This window comes from Podarcis raffonei, chromosome 13 (genome assembly GCF_027172205.1).
Source record: "Podarcis raffonei isolate rPodRaf1 chromosome 13, rPodRaf1.pri, whole genome shotgun sequence".
In the NCBI taxonomy this organism is placed as follows: Eukaryota; Metazoa; Chordata; class Lepidosauria; order Squamata; family Lacertidae; genus Podarcis; species Podarcis raffonei.
In genome coordinates this window covers 36,068,616-36,086,550 of record NC_070614.1, presented here as the reverse complement: position 1 = coordinate 36,086,550, position 17,935 = coordinate 36,068,616, and the positions used below count along the sequence as shown (strand labels likewise).

The following is a 17,935-nucleotide window of genomic DNA, read 5'->3' as shown; positions in this document are numbered from 1 at the left end:
GTGGTACCTCGCAAGACGAATGCCTTGCAAGACGGAAAACTCGCAAGAAGAGTTTTCCATTTTTCGAGGTGCTTCGCCAGACGAATTTCCCTATGGGCTTCCTTCGCAAGACGAAAGCCCATAGGGAAATCTCCGGGGACAGCGGGGAAGCGCAGCGCGTCTTCCCCACTGTCCTCGGACCTCCTCCGAAGGCTGGCGGTGGGGCGGAGAGACCTCCTCCCGCCGCCAGCCTTCGGAAGGCTGCTCCAAAGACTGGCGGTGGGGCGGAGAGACCTCCTCCCGCCGCCAGCCTTCGGAAGGCTGCTCCGAAGGCTGGCGGTGGGGCGGAGAGCCCTTCTCCCCGCGCCAGCCTTCGGACGGCTGTTCTGAAGGCTGGCGGTGGACCAGGTCCGGGGACAGAGGAGAAGTGCAACGCGCCTTCCCCTCTGTTCCCGGACCTGTCCTGAAGACTTGCGGTGGGAGGAGGGTTTTCCTTCCCACCGCCAACATTCAGAATGCTGTTCTGAATGTTGGCGGTGGGGAGGAAAAACCCTCCTCCCACCGCAAGCCCCGGGAACAGTGGAGAAGCGCTGCACACCTTCCCCTCTGTTCCCGGACCTGTCCTGAAGACTTGCGGTGGGAGGAGGGTTTTCCTTCCCACCGCCAACATTCAGAACAGCATTCTGAATGTTGGCGGTGGGGAGGAAAGCCCTTCTCCTCACCGCAAGCCCCGCAAGCTCCGGGAACAGAGGAGAAGCGCAGCGCGCCTTCCCCTCTGTTCCCGGACCTGTCCTGAAGGCTTGCAGTGGGGAGAAAAGCCCTTCTCCGCACCGCCAGCCCGGCAAGCGGTTTCCATAGGAACGCATTAATTGATTTTCAATGCATTCCTATGGGAAACCGTGCTTCGCAAGACAAAAAACTCGCAAGAAGAAAAAGCTCGCGGAACGAATTAATTTCGTCTTGCAAGGTACCACTGTATACGTGGTATCTAACTCCAGTCAAATTAGCAAAAATGAACAAAGCTAAAGAAAGAAAGTGCTGAAAATGTAAAACAACAGAAGGGACATTTTTTCACATGTGGTGGGATTGTAAAAGAATTATTGGGAAATGATTTATAATGAAATGAAGGTGTTTAAAATAACCTTTGTTTAAAAAAACAGAAGCTTTCCTAATAGGTATTACATGAGTGGACCTACCAAGATTACAAAAGAATTTATTTATGTATGCAACTACAGCCGCACAAATACTACTAGCACAACATTGGGAAGAAGAAGGTGCCCCAGGCAAAGAAGATTGGCAAGTTAAATTAATGGAATATGCTGAAATGGCAAAATTGACAATGAAACTAAGAGGAAGAGACGACAATGAATTTAAAGAAGATTGGAAGGACTTTATTGCATATATACAGAAGCAATGTACACAAGTTAATACATTAGCAAGGTTCAAGGACTACTTGTAATTTTATTATGAATGAACAATAAGTAATTTTAATGGTTTTTAAATTTACAACGGACATGTGGAATGCTGATAAATAATGGAACCAAGGAAGGGACTAGGGGGAAGTCAATTTCTTCTGTTTGGTTTTGAATTTGTATTGCTGTTGTTTTATTTTTGCTATTTTTGGAAAACTAATAAAATATTTCCAAAAAAAAAAAAAAAAAGAGTTAACCAGCAAGTCCAGCCACATTCCCACTACAGATAGCCTTAAATACCTGGCTTGGAATACCTTTGTGTAGAAACCTGTTCAACCTGTACGGAGCTTAATGCCCACAAGGAACTCGCTCATTTCTTATCTGTTTCATTATGTGGGATATTAATAACTGGATTTGGCATCCGCCGTCCTTTTTCTTTTTAATTTTAAAGAAATGCAGTTATTACATTATATTCACAGAAAAAAAGAAACAAACATATATGGCTACCGACTCCCCTACGACACAGGGAGATAAAATGGGAAAAGAGGAATCATGCATTCCACCTTGAGCTCCTTGGAAGAAAGGTGGAATATAACTGTAATGAAAAAATATACTGTGTAATAAATAGATAAAATATGATATAAATAAATAATTTTTGGAAAAAGATGTTTTGTCTGTTTCCTATGCATTTGGACAACTCTTAAGATACAGTAACCCAATTTTGCATGATGGTTCCCGGGATGAAGAAGCAGCTTTCTGGAAATTAATCTCAAGTTTCTGGATATGTTTGGATACAACTCAACGTGATTTTGAATCAAGAAATCCTAGAGCAGTGTAACATTAACATATGTGGGCAACTCTGGAAGGTGGTCTGGAGCAGCAAGTATGGATCATTTCACTTAAAGCTCTGCACTATCTGCTAGTGAACTAATAATTCAAGGTTTTGCTGTTAGCATAAAGGTAGAGGGACCCCTGACCATTAGATCCAGTCGTGACCGACTCTGGGGTTGCGGAGCTCATCTTGCTTTATTGGCCGAGGGAGCCGGTGTACAGCTTCCGGGTCATGTGGCCAGCATGACTAAGCCGCTTCTGGCGAACCAGAGCAGCGCACAGAAATGCCGTTTATCTTCCCACCGGAGCGGTACCTATTTATCTACTTGCACTTTGACGTGCTTTCGAACTGCTAGGTTGGCAGGAGCAGGGACCTGCATATAAAGCCCTAAATGACCTGGAACCCTAGGAGCTTTGTTTAGGGTAGAGGAAGTCCTACTTCTTGTCCCATCCAGGAGACAACATCCAGCATCTAAGAGGACATTTACACAAAGCAGCTCATTCTCCGTGGTGCCCCCACCACCACACCACCTGTGGAACTCCCTCATTATTTGACGGCCCTCCATAGTAGAAACAGAATACCTACACTTCTATTGACTGCTCTTGGTTCAAATGGAAAATAGTTTGTTTTTTTCAGGGCTGGTATGATAGCCTTTGCTGCTGCTGAAGTTGATTAAGATTTTGAAGTATGTTTTTATTACTGTGTGTTCTGTTGTTTTTTAATACCGCTAGCTGTCACGTGCTCCTAATCGGAGGAAGGGCAGAATGTCAAAACAATGAATCATCAGCTGGACACATCTGTGCAGCGTGAACAAAGTTAGTGCAACCGAACTTACAAGAGTTTTCTAAGGAGCCACGCTGCTCCTTTGAAAGAAACAGATGAGAAAGGATGAAAATAAAGGGAAATCTTTTCCTTTCAATCTTCATAACCGTGTGTGCACGTAAAAACCAGCATATATGCGCGTGCACATATCTTTCTTATTCTGCCATTCTTTGCAGCACATCAATTTACTTCTCTTTTCTTTCATGTTTTCTCCCTTCCTGTCTTCCTCCCCACCCACCTCCGCCCTTTTATCCTGATTCCCCCTTCTTTCTTGCCGTTTCCTCTTCCTTTACCGGAGAAAAAGGGAGGCACGGCACGTATACAAATGTTACAGGACTCCCATCAGGCCCTACCGGCATGATAGGAATTGTAGTCCACTCCCTGGACGTCACGGAGTGCCCCTTCCTCCTGCGGGTGTTCTTATGCCCAAACATTACCCAATATGAACGTCGTACGGCATGTGCTGCTTCCTCAGCCGTTGCCGCGTGACACGTGTGTGCGTGCATGTGTGAAAGAGGCGCGGGGTTGCGGGGAGAGATCTTCCATCTTTCGCGGCCTCCACTGCGAGAAGAGCGCGGTTTCGAAAGCGGCAGTACACGAGAGGCGGTGCCGAGGCGCTGGGCGGGGTCGGAAGCCTTTTTTTGCCCGCCTCTGGACGCGGGGGGAGCTTGGCTGATGCAACGTGGCCACGCTTGCAAGGCTCCGAGCTCCCTCGCCTGTTCTCCAGGTGTCACGACGGAACGGACGCGTCCGGATCGCACCCCGAGGTGCTGGTAGGTCTGGGCAGGAGCGGCGAGGAAGGGGACCCTCCCGCTTGCAAGGAGGCGAGATTGGGGACGGAATGAATTGGGTTAGGGAGAGCAAACCCCAAGGCGAAGCATCGGGGGCTTCCCAGAAGGCAGGACAGGGAAGGGGGGCGAAGGGGACATGGGAGCGGATCCGGAACTCCCCGAGACAGAGAAGTGGGGGCGAGGGGAAAATCGACCCCCTCTTCTCTGGGAGGGGGGTGGAGAAGCGTGGCGGCGGTTTGGAGGGGAGACGGCTTAAGGTGGGCAGGAGAAGGTCCGCCCAGCACCCATGTGGCGGGAATAGCAGCTGAACAACAGACGAAGCATTCCTTCGCTGATGAGCTTCTTCCTCCACCTCCCACCGCTGCGCATCACCTGTTGGGCTGCTGCCTGTCACGCAGCTGTCAGAAGTGGCCGCTCGGTGCCATAAATAGAATAAAACAAATAGAGAATTCTGCGCGCGGGGGGCGGGGCGGGGAGTTTGCAAGGTGGCATGGGTGTAGCGGGGGGGGGGCAGCTAGCCCCCATCAATAAAAAATAAATAAAAATACATAGCTAACTGAGGTTCTGCCCTCCCAACAAAAATCCTGGCTACGCCGATGCTGAAAGTGGCATTGAGTAGATGTGGCCAGAAGGAGCAGGCATGGGTGCGGAAAAGGTCCCTAGGCTCCAAAGGTAAACGGAGACAAGGATTAGGGATGTTTCTACACATCGTGTGTATGTGATCTCGGGCTCCTGGGACACTTCCTTGATCTTCAGTCCCAAAACTTGTGAATAATTTGGGCTGCAATGCCTGTAATCACTTTTACCAAGTGCAGCAGTAAATTAACAGTTGAGAGTGTTATTCTGAGAGCTGCGAGAGACCAGGGTTCAAATCTTCACATTGTGTGACCTTGGGCCACTCTCTGCTCTCAGGCTAACCTACCTCCCAGGGATGTTGTAAGGATGAAGTGTGGGGGAGGAGAACCATTTACACCACATTGAGCTCCTTGGAAGATAAAGGTGGTATAGAAATATAATTAGTAAATCATAAATATACAGGCAAATGTGTAAAGGGTTTCCACTTCATTATACAGTATATTAATCAGCTTTTTTTAAAAAGCATGCACATCCCTGATTAAATTAGGATTCGGATTTTACAACGAACTGACTGTTTTTGACGCAGGAGTCGCTGTGAATTAGTAGTGAAAATGTCTTACTGGGAATACTGGATTCAAATCCCCAGTTGGCTACAAAGCTCACTGGCCGATCTTGGGCTAGTAGTAGTTGCTCTCTTGCTCTCTCTTGGCCTAACCAACTTTGCAGGGCTGTTGTGCAAGGCAAGGATAACATGGGGATGTGCTCTGTGCACTGCTTGAGTGCCTTGGAAGAAAGGCCGGATAGGAATGTAACACACCAGTAAAAAGAAAATAAAAGTACGTATTAAAAAATACAAGTAGCAAGCTAATTACTGGAAGGAACTGCCACCTTCTCTCACACCCACAAGGTGGGAGTGCTTATTCTTTTGAGATGGTTGTCATGACTCATGCACAAGTTAACTGGAAAAATCAAAACAATGATACTGTAGTGGGGTTTTCCCTCAATACTGTTGCTTTTACCTATAGGAAAAATTTTAGTCACTTGTTACTATCTAAATTGACTAGAAGTGTATATCATTAACCAGCTCATAGAGTATTAGTCGAGGGGAAATGCTAAGAATATTACTATATGAGTTCTTCTGAGCATGTGCAGAGTGTCTGCCTTTCTGGCCAGTTAGGGTTCAGTGCTCGCTGCCACATAATGCGAGAGAATGGTGTGGGTGGCATAGGGCTTGTGTGAGGCAGGGAAGTCGTGCGTTTGCAGGTGCGTACCCGGGGATTTGGTGAGCATAAGTGCTCAGGAGTTGTGTGAGTCAGGGGTCTTTTTTTTGGGTTGCTGGGGGCAAACTAGATGTGGTTAAAAGCTGCTGCATGGGGCACAATTTGGTCTTAGGCACAGGTAGCGTGTGTGTTATTGTATTTCTCCGATGGAAATTCCCCCATATGGAAAATATGAATCTGACTTACCATGAGTCAGGCCGCTAAGGAGCAGCTCAGTGTTGCCTACATGAAGTGGCTGGGGGTTTCAGGCAGGGGTCTCTCCCAGCCCTATCTGAGGTGCCATGGACAGAACCTGGGGCCTTTTTTGAGGTGAAAGCATGTGCTCTGTCACAGCCCTTAGCCATAGGGGGAGCCACAGCCCTTAGCCATAGGGGGAGATGGGTACACTATGGGTCCTTGTCACTCCCCGCTCCCCAAATGGTTTTGAAGAAGGGTGGGTTTAAGTTGTGTCTAAGTTTGGCTCTTGACTCTTGGCTCCGTGTGTTCTTGCATACGTATGAGAGCAGGGACGGCCTTCCCACAATGCACCACACAGCCGCATGTGTGGTTTGGGGTTAAGGGTGGAGAAGCTACAGTCCCCAGGGAGTGGAAGGTGTGCCGTGCCCAGGATGGGAATGAGAAGATGGGAAAGAGCTTTCCCTGGCACTGGAGAGAATTTGGCCCAGAGGCCCCTTGGCTGGAGGGTGTGTGTGTTCTGATTTCCCATAGATGTGGGTGCCGTTAGAAGCTGCCCCTGAGCAGAAGTCATATGGAGTTCTAAGGTATAATTGGTTTTCAAGGGGACTCCTATATTTAGCTGAATCAATCACTTCCATTATGTGTGTATGCAGGATTCTTCTTCCTGGCATCCATCTGTCTCGGGAGACAGTGAGACCTATGGTGGGGAGGTCAAGCTGCTGGAAGGCTGCAGCGCCTGTCGCGGCCGTAGAGACCAATGCAGGAGATACATGTTTTGTTACAGCTGGGGCAGGAGAAGCCACCCAGTTGTGCTACTGCAGATGCACCATGTCATTTCTTCTCTGTGCTCCTCCCAGCGGTTGTTTCTCCTAAGGTCACTGCTGTGGATACACAGACCTGACCGTTTGCCTCCAGGCATTGCGGTCATCTGCAAGGGATTCCGAACTGAGCCGATGGCCTGGTTCAGACAATTATCTAAGGTTTCGCAAACCATGGTTTCTGAAGCTGAGAGTGTGAGCCAAGTGTTCCTCCCTTCTCTCCTATTTTCTGCCACCTTTGGCTCAAGATTCTGGTTTATGAAGCCTGGAATGATCATCCAAACTGGGCGACTGTGTATCTTCTAATTTGATAACGAGAGGATAAAATGAGGCACGTAGCTACACACCGCAACCCTGTAAAGTTGAGTTAAACTGGTAGTTTCCTTGCAGTGGTGCTGCTGAACTGCATTGTAAAGTGCTTGCCTTTCATTCGGCAAACTTAACTCCTGCACAGCACCTAGCCTGATCCTGTACCTCTTTTTGCAGAGCTGAATTGGGGAGGGGGGGCTACTTGTGTGAGGCCTTGGGCTGTAGCCCTCACTTGCTTGTGACAGAGTTTTAAGAAACTAGACTGAACGAGAAGCGGATCAGCTCAAGGAGCTATTAAAGTGTGGTGGTTCTGGGGAGAGAGATGTCTTGATACCACGTGGCCCCCTAACCTGAGACGGTGGGACGTTTGGTTTGATCATATATTTCTGCCGCTTGCTTTTTAAGGAGAAGCGTAAGCCGGGCTGCTTCTAAAGTGGGGACTGGGGCTTGTGTGCCTAGGCTTGTAGGTCACTTTGTAACATGATGCTTAACTGGGGAGTGAGGGGGGGCAGAGGGGGTGGGACCTGTCTCTGGGACTTTAAATAGGGCAGGCTTCCTGCTGGGACAGGAATAGAGGAAGAAAGATGCAAGTGAGCCATGGTAGGTTTCTTTCAAATTTCAAACTCTCTTGTGTGTATGTGTGTGTGCTGGGTCGCCCTCATGTAAACAGAGGCAGCTCCTGCTGTGGTGCAAATTGAATTAGTCCCTTAATTAAAGGCTCCTGCGCACCTCTGAGCATGCCTCTTTCAGTCAGCCTCCTGTGAAGGCTGGCAGTTCTGAGTGCTAAAATAACTCGTCCTCAGGGCAGGGAGTGAGGAATAGTTTTCAGCCTGAGGGCCACATTTCCTTCTGAGCAATGTCCCAGGGGCCACATTCCAAGGTGGGCGGGGCTAGAGGCAAAAGTGGGCGGGGCAATTGATATCAACGTTTGCCCTTGTGCAGTAGGCTTGTTTCTGCACAAGAGAGAGAGTGTGTTTGGGAAGGGGGTGTAGCCTGGGAAGAGTCTGCAGGGCCAGAGAGAGACGTCTGGAGGGCCGCATTTATTTCCCGCCTCCGAGAATTTATCCTGTTCTATGTTTCGTTGATCTGTTTGTATATCCTTCCCGTCCTTTAAGATATAAGAGTGATGCCCCAAATATTAGATATTTATTTGTTTTTATTTATTACATTCTTATTCCACCCTTCAAGGACCTTGCATATTTATCCTTCCTCAAGGCATCTCAGGGTACTGCATCCAGCGGCATGCTTTGGCAATCTTTTGTAATACGGCGCCCTATGCGAGGCCAAAATTTGGCACCCCCAAATGGATCCCACCACCACCATCACCTTCTTTCCTCACAACAGCCCTGTGAAGTAGCTGAGGCTCAGAAAGAGTGAGAGAGTGAGCCTCTTCATGGCCCAGTGGGGAATTTGAACCTGGTTCTCCTCAGTCCTAGCCCGCCTTTCCAATCCAACACCATGCTGGCTGTCGTTACTCTAGATCTGTTGCATTCCGCTGCAAAATTTACTTATTTTATTTAGGAAAAAAGTAAACGATTTGATCGAAAAGAATTCTCAAAGTGGTGTACAAATGAGATTACATGACTAAAACCCACAAAGCAATAATTAAAAAAAAACCTGCTGAGAGTTAACCTATTGCCCACATAACTTTGTTTCAATGACCTGAGTTTAGATCTGTAAAACCTGACTACTAGCTGCTGGGATCACCAATACTTGTCGCAAGGTTGCCTCAGGTAAACAGGTGATGCTATTGGTTTTATGACCTGTGGGTCAAAAGATGGTAGTTAGCACATTTGTTTTAAAGACCCATAAAGTAAGGTCTTGTGTAACTTGGAGAGTTTTCTCATGTGATTTTGTGGTGCATACGTCAATGTTGTGGGGTGAGGCTGGTGGGTGCTATCCTGCTCCCTCCTCGTGCCTTCGCTGAGCGTCTTGGGGAGACCAGCTCCTCATGTTTGCCTGTGTTTTTGCTCTTCTGTAAAGGAGCGAACCCAGTGCTGTGGCAGACAGTCCTGAGCCCTAAACTGTGACTTCCAAGGCAACAAACAAGGTAAGGACATTTCTCTCCGGACAGAAAGAAGGAATTAAACATAATGGGAGGAATTAAACGTGATAAGAGCAGGTACTGATTGTACCTTCGCCTTGTAGCTATTTTGGTGGCAGCCTGCATTCAGAGATAGTGGGGTCTGATGCTTGTGTCTTGCTCCATCCTCAGCTCTCAGTAGATTGTGAAATATTGGCAGGGGGAGGAATCCGCTGAAGTCATTGCACAACGATAGGCTGCTCCTGCAACTGAACTTCCCCTCTTCCTTCTCCTCCCTCTCCTATGCACCCCCAGAGGGTTCGCGGGAACCCCAAAGCAGATTTAAGGAGTTGCAGGGAGACGGAAGGAGAAGTTCTGTTGCTTGAGCAGAAGTCTGGTTTCTTGCCCAATGACTTTGCCAAACACAACCCATAAGGAGAAGGACCCTGGGGTTTTTTTTACTCAGTAAAAGTCATGCTTTTCAGTCATGTTACAGTACAACTGTCTCCTTATTGTAGGATTTTCATAATACATTTAAACCAAAAGGGTATGTTACCAAGTTAATTGGATCAGACCTTTTCAGTGGTGACCCCCCAACTTGTGGACTGCTCTACCCAGGGAGACATGCCTAGCGCCACCCTTATCTGTTTTTGGGCACCAGGTGAATACCTTTTTCTTTACACAAGTTTTTGGCCCTTAATTGTGGCCTCTTTTAGTTGGGTGAGAACAGCAAGTCCTGATCTGTTTTATCTGTTCAGCTGCGCTTTTAGATTTTAGATTTTTATTGGGAGTTCTTTATTTGGTTTTAATGTAAGTTGCTTTGGGTCACTTTGTGAGAAAAGCAACTAACAAATATAATAATAAATACGGTGTTCTCGGTGGTTTTTGTGCACATTTTTGCACAATCAGTGGTAGTGGCCCCTTTCCCTCCCCTCACATGCAGCTGGGGTCTCTCATCGCTGATTTGATTCAAGACCATGCAGCTCAGTCTTCTACAGGGCTGGAACCAGGGGTTGATCCCTTCAGGCCCCTGTTGAGGTCCATGATCTGGTCTGAGGCCTACTGAAGACCAGGGACCCTCCTCCTGCTGCTGTTCTTTTTGTTCAGCAGAGATGGGGAGGGACAGACGGATCTGCAGCCCTTGTTCGACTCCAGCTTCCCTCAGCTCCAGCCAGCAGGGCCAATGTTTAGGGATGATGGAATTTGTAGTCCAACAATACCCTGGAGGTCCATAAGTTCCCTATCCCTGCTCTTCAACATTCCTGCTTATTTGCCTCTTCCTCTTCCTCTAGCCTAGAGGTGGAGGGAATGCAAATAAGTGAGTGTGACGGGAAGAGGAGTAGCTAGCACAGGCTTGCTAGGCCATCTGCTCCTCCTCAGCGCTAATAGTAAGGCGTTCCATGCCCTTGGGCTTATAACCAAAGCAGATGTGACACACAAGGAAAAAAGAAAAGGAGGGAGGAGGGAAAAGCAAGCTCAGCCACAAGTTACAGGTCTTATAATGCAGTTAGAAACGGCAGAACCTCAGTTCAGTTAGATTCCTTTAAACCTCCAATGACGTTAACAGCAAGCTTTTGGTCATGTAAACTGGAAGAACCTTTTTTGCGTAAGAAGGCATTGGCCGATTGAACAAGTTCAGTGCTTGCTTGAGGCTTCTTCGAGTTTTCCTTCTCAGGAGGGCTGTGTTGTTCCACAGCACACATGCTCACAAAGAGCCCAGGGCCATGCCCAGTTGTTTAAACATAGATCACCAGACAAAGCAAGATCCTGGCAAGGTGCGAGGCTTGAGCTACATGTCGTTCTCAGTCCTGCATAGCTTATCTCCAACTTTTGACAAAATGCAGCTGTGGAGGCTGCAAACTAAAGCAGAAACATTGTGCTGTGTGCGTGTGTACGTATTTTTCCTTGCAGGGCATCCCCGCTCCAAAAAAAGCTTTGTGTGTTGTTTTTTAGTGGGAAAATGACACATGGGAAACGGATTACGAACTCCCGCACCCCCATCCCATGTGCTAGTTTTCTGCTTTTGGCTGCGTACTGTAGCTTCAAACAGCTACGGTTCTGAGCACCCTTAGCAAACTACAGTTCCCAGGGCCCTTTTGGGGCTTGGAAAGTTCTTTAAATGTATGGCAAGGACGCAGCATCTTTCCTCACTCCATTTTGTGAAACAACAAACCTTGAGGCAAACCACACACAGTTCGCCACTTGCAAGCATTGCACAATTCAGTACGTGCAGTGGCAGCTTTTTAACAGCAGCCCCTTCTGCACAGTTGCCTCAGAGAATCTGTTATGCAGCTACATGTGTTTTATTTATGCTACAGAATTAAATGTGTGTTTGTGGGGACTTTGTTGGATTCAGTGAGTTCACAGGTGTAGCTATTTCTACATCGCAGTTAAGTGATATAAAACATCTTGTGTTGTCAGACATAATTGAGTTTATCTATCATTTGATATTCTTCTCTAGCCTTAAGACGAGACTGAAAAAGTAGCAAAACCTTGTTGCTGAAATTGTATATATTTGGGAAACAAAGCTGGAATCTGATAAGCAGCAACACAGAAGCCACACAAGAGTAGAAGTTAGGCATTCCCACATCTAATTAAATGCAGTGTCTCAATTCAGACATCCTGCCAAATTGTAGTTAGGAAATTTTAACTATGGTTTGCTCCGTTCGAATTGAAAAACTAGGATTTACGATTGGATTGACTGGGAAAATAGAACTGGAAACTGCACCTTAAAATGTATTTACGAACCGTGTTTTGTGCTTAACTATGATTTGGAGTGATGTCTGAATGGACAACCCAGTTATGGCTGTTCGTCTACCTTCACAGATTGCTACACCAAGGAGATATAATTTGTGAACTTAAGAAGCCAAGGACTGGGAGGACAGAAAATGAGAGTGGGCATGCTGCTGTAAACTGTTTTCCCCCCTGTTGCATGCTTAGATGAGCACATAAGATACCTCCGCTGCATGTGAGTATACTTAGCCATCCTCTGTATTTGTTATCATATATGAAGCTTCTCAAGTGGATTCAGACCATTGGGTCCACCTAGCCAAGATCTCAGACAAAGGAAAAACCTTTCTTCAGCCCTGTCAGTAGAGAGTGTTTCAACTGGAGATGCTGAGGGTGGAACCTGAGATCTCTGTGCACAGCATGTGCTGTGATCCCTTGTCTTTTCCAGTGCTTGGACTCGGTTGCGGAATAAGTGGAAAAAATAAAAAGAGTACCTTTGGATACGTCCAGTATACATATACAGTGGTGCCTCGCAAGACGAAATTAATTCGTTCCGCAAGTTTTTTCTTCTTGCGAGTTTTTCGTCTTGCGAAGCACGGTTTCCCATAGGAATGCATTGAAAATCAATTAATGTGTTCCTATGGAGACCGCTTGCCAGGCTGGCGGTGCGGAGAAGGGCTTTTCTCCCCACCGCAAGCCTTCAGGACAGGTACGGGAACAGAGGGGAAAGGCGCGCAGCGCTTCTCCTCTGTTCCCGGGGCTTGCGGTGGGAGGAGGGTTTTTCCTCCCCACCGCCAACATTCAGAACAGCATTCTGAATGTTGGCGGTGGGAAGGAAAACCCTCCTCCCACCGCAAGTCTTCAGGACAGCCATCTGAAGGCTGGCGCGGGGAAAAGGTCTCTCCGCCGCACCGCCAGCCTTCGGAGGAGCCTTCCGAAGGCTGGCGGCAGGAGGAGGTCTCTCTGCCCCACCGCCAGCCTTCGGAGCAGCCATCCGAAGGCTGCCGGTGGGGCGGAAAGACCTCCTCCCGCTGCCAGCCTTCGGAGCAGCCTTCTGAAGGCTGGCGGCGGGAGGAGGTCTCTCCGCCCCACCGCCAGCCTTCGGAGCAGCCTTCCGGAGGCTGGCGGCGGGAGGAGGTCTCTCCGCCCCACCGCCAGCCTTCGGAGGAGGTCCAAGGATAGTGGGGAAGACGCGCTGCGCTTCCCCGCTGTCCTGGAGATTTCCCTATGGGCTTTCGTCTTGCGAAGGAAGCCCATAGGGAAATTCGTTTTGCGAAGCACCTCCAAAACGGAAAACCCTTTCGTCTAGTGGGTTTTTCGTCTTGCGAGGCGTTCGTCTTGCGGGGCACCATTGTATTTTAGTACTATAATCATAGCCTGCTCATGTATAACAAAGGTGGGGAAACTGTTCCCAATCAAGGGCTGCTTTCCTTCATGCGTATCCTTCTGAATGGCCTGTCCTTCAAACGGTGGCAACTTTGGCTAAAGACAACCATGTGTAGAGCAATGGGGGTAACTCTCACATTTGTACAGTAGGCTGTATTCCAATGGTCAAGAAGGTGATTTCCTCATGTGCTGTAGAGAGAAATGAGGGGCAGCTGGGCTTTATCAGCCTGGGAAGGTAGCCCATCTAGGAGAAGGAAAACTCTCATCCTAAACCTCTGCTGCCTTGTGGGATATATTTGGGAGAAGAGAAGGCTCAGGAGTAAACCCTACACAAATCCAGAGTGGAATTCCTAAGACGGTTAGATGGTGCTTCATACGCCTAACTTCTGGAAACTCCTGCAGCCAAGTTAGTGCCAAATGTATTGCTTTCCTTTCCTTTGGAGCACATCAGGGAGGCCGATAGAGAAGTCTTGTCACTGGGCAGCCCAGGATCGCCACACAAACTACCCAGGCTTGCGCTCAGGGGAGGCCACTTAGGTGCTTCTAACACAGCAATTTGACTTCACCACTGGAGGCACACTCCATTGTCTCTCAAGACAGACAGATACCAACATTGTATTCCCAACCACACACTAACCAGAGGTTTCTGCGTTCCATCCCCCATCTCTCCATCTATGCATAATAGACTTCTCATTCAGCAGCAATTCTGTTTTCTGAATGGAAGGTGAATTTGCCTATCTAGCCCAATATTGTCTTCTCTGTCTGGCAGCAGTTCTCAAAGGTCTCAGGCAGAAAGAGGCCTTTCCCATCATCTGCAAGCTTATCCCTTTTTAAGTGGAGATGCCAGGGTTGATGATTATTTATATACCGCCTTTCATTTCAAGATGAAATATCAAGGCAGTTCAGAAACAAAAGCCAACAGCAAAATAAGAAGAAAGTAGCTACCAGTGATTCAAATACATAGTAAAAACAACAACATTACAATATCCATAACCTAAATATATAATAAGCAAGCCCACTGAAACAGCACAATAGTTGCAACAGTTAAAACAACCATCAGAGTAGGAGACTCAAATCAAGAGGCCAGGAAAATGCTTGACTAAACAGATGCATCTTCAGAAGCTGGCAGAATGACAATACGGATGGGGCCTCCCATATTTCAGCAGGGTTCACTTTTTGCAACACCAGTGCCACCCACAAAAAAGCCTGCCTCCATTTTATCACAAGCCAATAATCATCATAGCAAAACTAACCAGGTTCCATTTATCGCTATCAGTGCCCTTTTCCAGCAGTTTTCAAACCAAGACCTTTCACCTGCAAAGCCAAGGCTCTTCCATTGACTTCCATTCCCTCCCTGAGCTGAACTACAGCTAATAAAGAAAAACTAGCGCTGAGGACTCTTTTCATACACAAGCGTGGCGATCCTGGTGTGGGAAGAGCCACCATTAGCATCGCGCATGCTAGCATATGCCATAGAGGCAAGTAAGGCTGCATACACACCATACATGGCTTGCTCCAAAGAACGCTGAGAACTGTAGTTTAACTTTCAAAAAGCTAAACCTCCCCAGCACCCTTAACAAACTACCGTCTCCAGGATGCTTTGGAGAAAGTCACCGTGCCATAAATGCTCTTTAAATTCAGGTGTGAATGCAGCCCAAGCGTCCTCTGGGAGCTTTGTAAATAGGAAGTCATGTGGAAAATCTTTCGCAACGAAGGAACTGCAAACATGCAAAGTCTTGTATGTAAGGCAACTGCCTTCATGACATGCATAGTCTGCAGACCTAGAGATATAAACATTTCCCTTAATTTCAGGCAATTAGCTCTGCCGAACCATGCCTGGGAGCCTTTGCAGGGAGACGGCTGGCACTGCCCGATAGGCAGGCAGGAGCTGTCCTGTGCCAACGCTGCCCCTTTCCTGAACCCTTTCTCTCCCTGCCCCCACTCCGTGAGCTGGCACACATTCCTTCCTTTCATATCTGACCTTGGCCACCACTACGTCTGTGAAGGTTAGTCCAGCCTCCAGTCCTCATTGTGGGAAATAATGAGCGGTTGGCATTGGCGCTGGAAAAAGGGGGGGGGCAGCGGACAAAAGTTCACCGCTTACGCAAAGCCAGGCATGATGACCATTGGCATTGCCTCCTGCTCGCCTGCTGAAGTTGGCATGGCCCTCCCACACTCGCCTCGTGCAGGGACACGGTGCAGGCAAATTTGAGAGGGTATCTGAATACGCAGAAAGAAGGGCGGGGAGGAGATTATTTGTTGCAAATTTTGCAGTTGCAACCACTTTTGCAGAGATTGTGGCCCGAGGCTGTTTGTTCTGAATTCTCTAACCCAAAGATGAGAGACCAGAGACCTGGGCGGCAGCAGGACAAGAGAGCCCTCCTTGCACGTTTTTCCATGGGTGGAATGTGCCCCTGAATTCTGATAAGGTCTCTTATACGTCCGGATGGAGGATAGAGAGGGGTGTGTGAGTCTGTGTAGAAGCTAACCTACTGTGCAACGGCAAAATTTACATTTGTTGCACCGCCCACTTTTGCCCCTGGCCAAAACAGACCGCATCCACACTGTAAATTTAAAGCACTGTGATGCCACTTTAAACAGTCATGGCTTCCCTCGAAAAATCCTGGGAGGTGTGGTTTGCCAAGGGTGCTGTTGTTAGGTAGGAGACCCTGTTCCCCTCACAGAATTACAATTCCAAGACATTTCCTGTGAAGAGAGATTAATAGTTCAACCACTCTGGGAACTGTAGCTCTGTGAGGGGATTACAGATCTCCTAGCAACTCCCAGCACCCTGAACAAATAACAGCTCCCAGGAATATTTGGGGGAAGTTGTGGCCATGTAAAGTGGTATCATAGCGCTTTAAATGTGTAGTGTGAATTTGACCTTAGTTTAACTAAAAACAGTTAAAGCAATTGTATGTAACACACACACACACACACACACACACACACACACACACACACACACATCTATATATATCTATATCTATCTACCTGTCAAGGACTCATTCCAGCCAGACAAAAACAGTCAGGATAGGATAAGAAGCAGAGCCTTGTGGAAGTTTCAACTGCCAGACAGAAAGGCCTGGACAGGCACATTAGACCCCAAAGCCTGAGGTCCTTCACACTTGCTGTAAAATACCAGATGCTCAGAGGCAAGAAATCCAGACATTAGTATGATTTGTGCTTGAGTAGAGAAAATGTGGCTCTATGGCTAATATGAGATCCAGACATTGGGAACTCTATTCTTGTTTTTAGAGTTTCAGGTCTTTCATGGCTACCGAAAACTGCTGAAATGATTTTGACAGCAGCTAACTTCTATAATCTGTAGAAAACCAAGAGGATCTGGGTGAAGATAGATTCTAGTGGTCTAGCTAAGGCAGGGGAAGGATGTCTCAATTCAGCACAGCTGCCCCAGGAGCTCCCCGAAGCTGCCGCCCACTCCCACCCCCAACTTCTAGAGAACTGTATTTTCTTGTTCACTTCCATCCTTATTTCTTGAGAAACATTTTTTCCCCAGCCACAAATACCCATCCTGTTTATTCAGAGGGGGAAAACAAGCAAAGTTTCAGATGGCGCCGAAAAATAAATAAATTGCAAGGCATCTAAATGAAATGCATTTATGCCAATTTGAATAATTCCAGGCCTAGAAGGATACACAGTTTGACGAAACTTTAATCCCCTGACAGGAGTGGTAAGAAGATGTCCAAACAAGTGTTTGAAAGGCACTTTGTGCTGGGATATTCTTGGCTCCAAAGAGCTCTGACTCCTATTTCATGGTAATAAATACTTCTTATTAGAGCTTCTGGGGAACAGGCCAGAGGAATTGACAGCACAGGAGCAGGCAAAATCTCTGTCCATTTTGCCATTTCAGTTTGTTACATTTCCTACTCATTTTCCAGACACAAAGTAATTAAAAGTCAATACACAATGCAATGCGCTTATATTGACCGAAATTCTGCTCAGAGTAGGCCCATTGAAGTGAATGAACCTGAATCAGTTGTGCCCATTAATTTTGGTGGTTCTGCTTGGTGCAACACTAGCTTTGGATCCCAACCCATGGTTTGGAGTCTCCTTGGAGTCTCTTTTGGACTACAACTCCTACTGTTCCCAGCCAGCATAACCAAATGACAGGAATGATGGGAGTTGTAGTTCCCAGGTGGAAGAAGGCTGGTTTGGGGAATCCTAACTGACCCTCCAACTGGGCATCTTACCTTTGGCCTTACACTCACTCCTTTCTCTGATTCTTCTCTTTCTAGGCTGGAATCCTTTTTTGCTTTGGAGAGGAGTCGGCAAGCGTGTGTGCCTGTGTGCGCATCTCGTAGCATATGCAATTCACGGAGCCTACGGGACACTGTCTCCACCCACCTTCACATGTGTGAATCTTTGTATGCATATAGCGTCCAAACTCTTTTAATTGGCTGTGATTGAGGGTAGGCACAGACGACGCACGGGCAAAGTGAGAACCCCTCTTTGTATGAGTGGGTTGTCCGTATGTTCGTGCATGAACTGATCGAGTGATGTGTGTGAGCTTAGTTCGTGTTTCAGTGCATCAGTCCCATAGAGAATTTTGTAGGCATGTGCACCTGCGACTGCACAACAGTGTGAGGGCCGAAGTTCTGTGTGCTAAGGGTAATTGACACACACGAATGCCCACATCTGTGAGAGAGGTTTGCTAATGTGCAAGGAGTGTATACACTTTTAGCAGTTCACTTTCCGTTTCCCTGGTCCCATGGTGCACGTGAGCCTGTGCTAGTTGTAGGAGAAGAGTCTTTTTGGGGTGCGACATCTGTGTCGCAC

At 47.5% G+C, this 17,935-nt stretch overlaps 1 protein-coding gene and 2 long non-coding RNA genes across 4 annotated transcripts in view; 1 reads left to right on the top strand and 2 right to left on the bottom strand.

Annotated features, from left to right (window-relative positions):
* CD37 (CD37 molecule) overlaps positions 1 to 3,657 on the bottom strand; it is a 28,046-nt gene extending 24,389 nt beyond the window's left edge. Inside the window, exon 1 of the mRNA XM_053360617.1 lies at positions 3,483 to 3,657. Coding sequence (XP_053216592.1) covers positions 3,483 to 3,551 — 69 coding nt within the window. The 5' untranslated portion in view covers positions 3,552 to 3,657. The remainder of the gene's footprint in view (positions 1 to 3,482) is intronic.
* Positions 1,349 to 3,487, bottom strand: LOC128399314 (uncharacterized). Its single transcript, XR_008327208.1, has 2 exons — positions 3,399 to 3,487; positions 1,349 to 1,607 (listed from the first exon to the last, which is right to left on the bottom strand). It is a non-coding gene; the product is annotated as an uncharacterized LOC128399314 (long non-coding RNA).
* A 30-nt stretch (positions 3,658 to 3,687) lies between the features above and the next one.
* On the top strand, positions 3,688 to 17,906 carry LOC128399313 (uncharacterized). Of its 2 annotated transcripts, XR_008327207.1 has the most exons (5): positions 3,688 to 3,818; positions 8,980 to 9,046; positions 11,846 to 11,987; positions 14,948 to 15,141; positions 17,395 to 17,906. It is a non-coding gene; the product is annotated as an uncharacterized LOC128399313 (long non-coding RNA). The 2 variants fall into 2 exon arrangements; XR_008327206.1 differs by lacking the exon at positions 14,948 to 15,141 and having other exon boundaries at positions 3,706 to 3,818.
* The last annotated feature ends 29 nt before the right edge of the window (positions 17,907 to 17,935 follow it).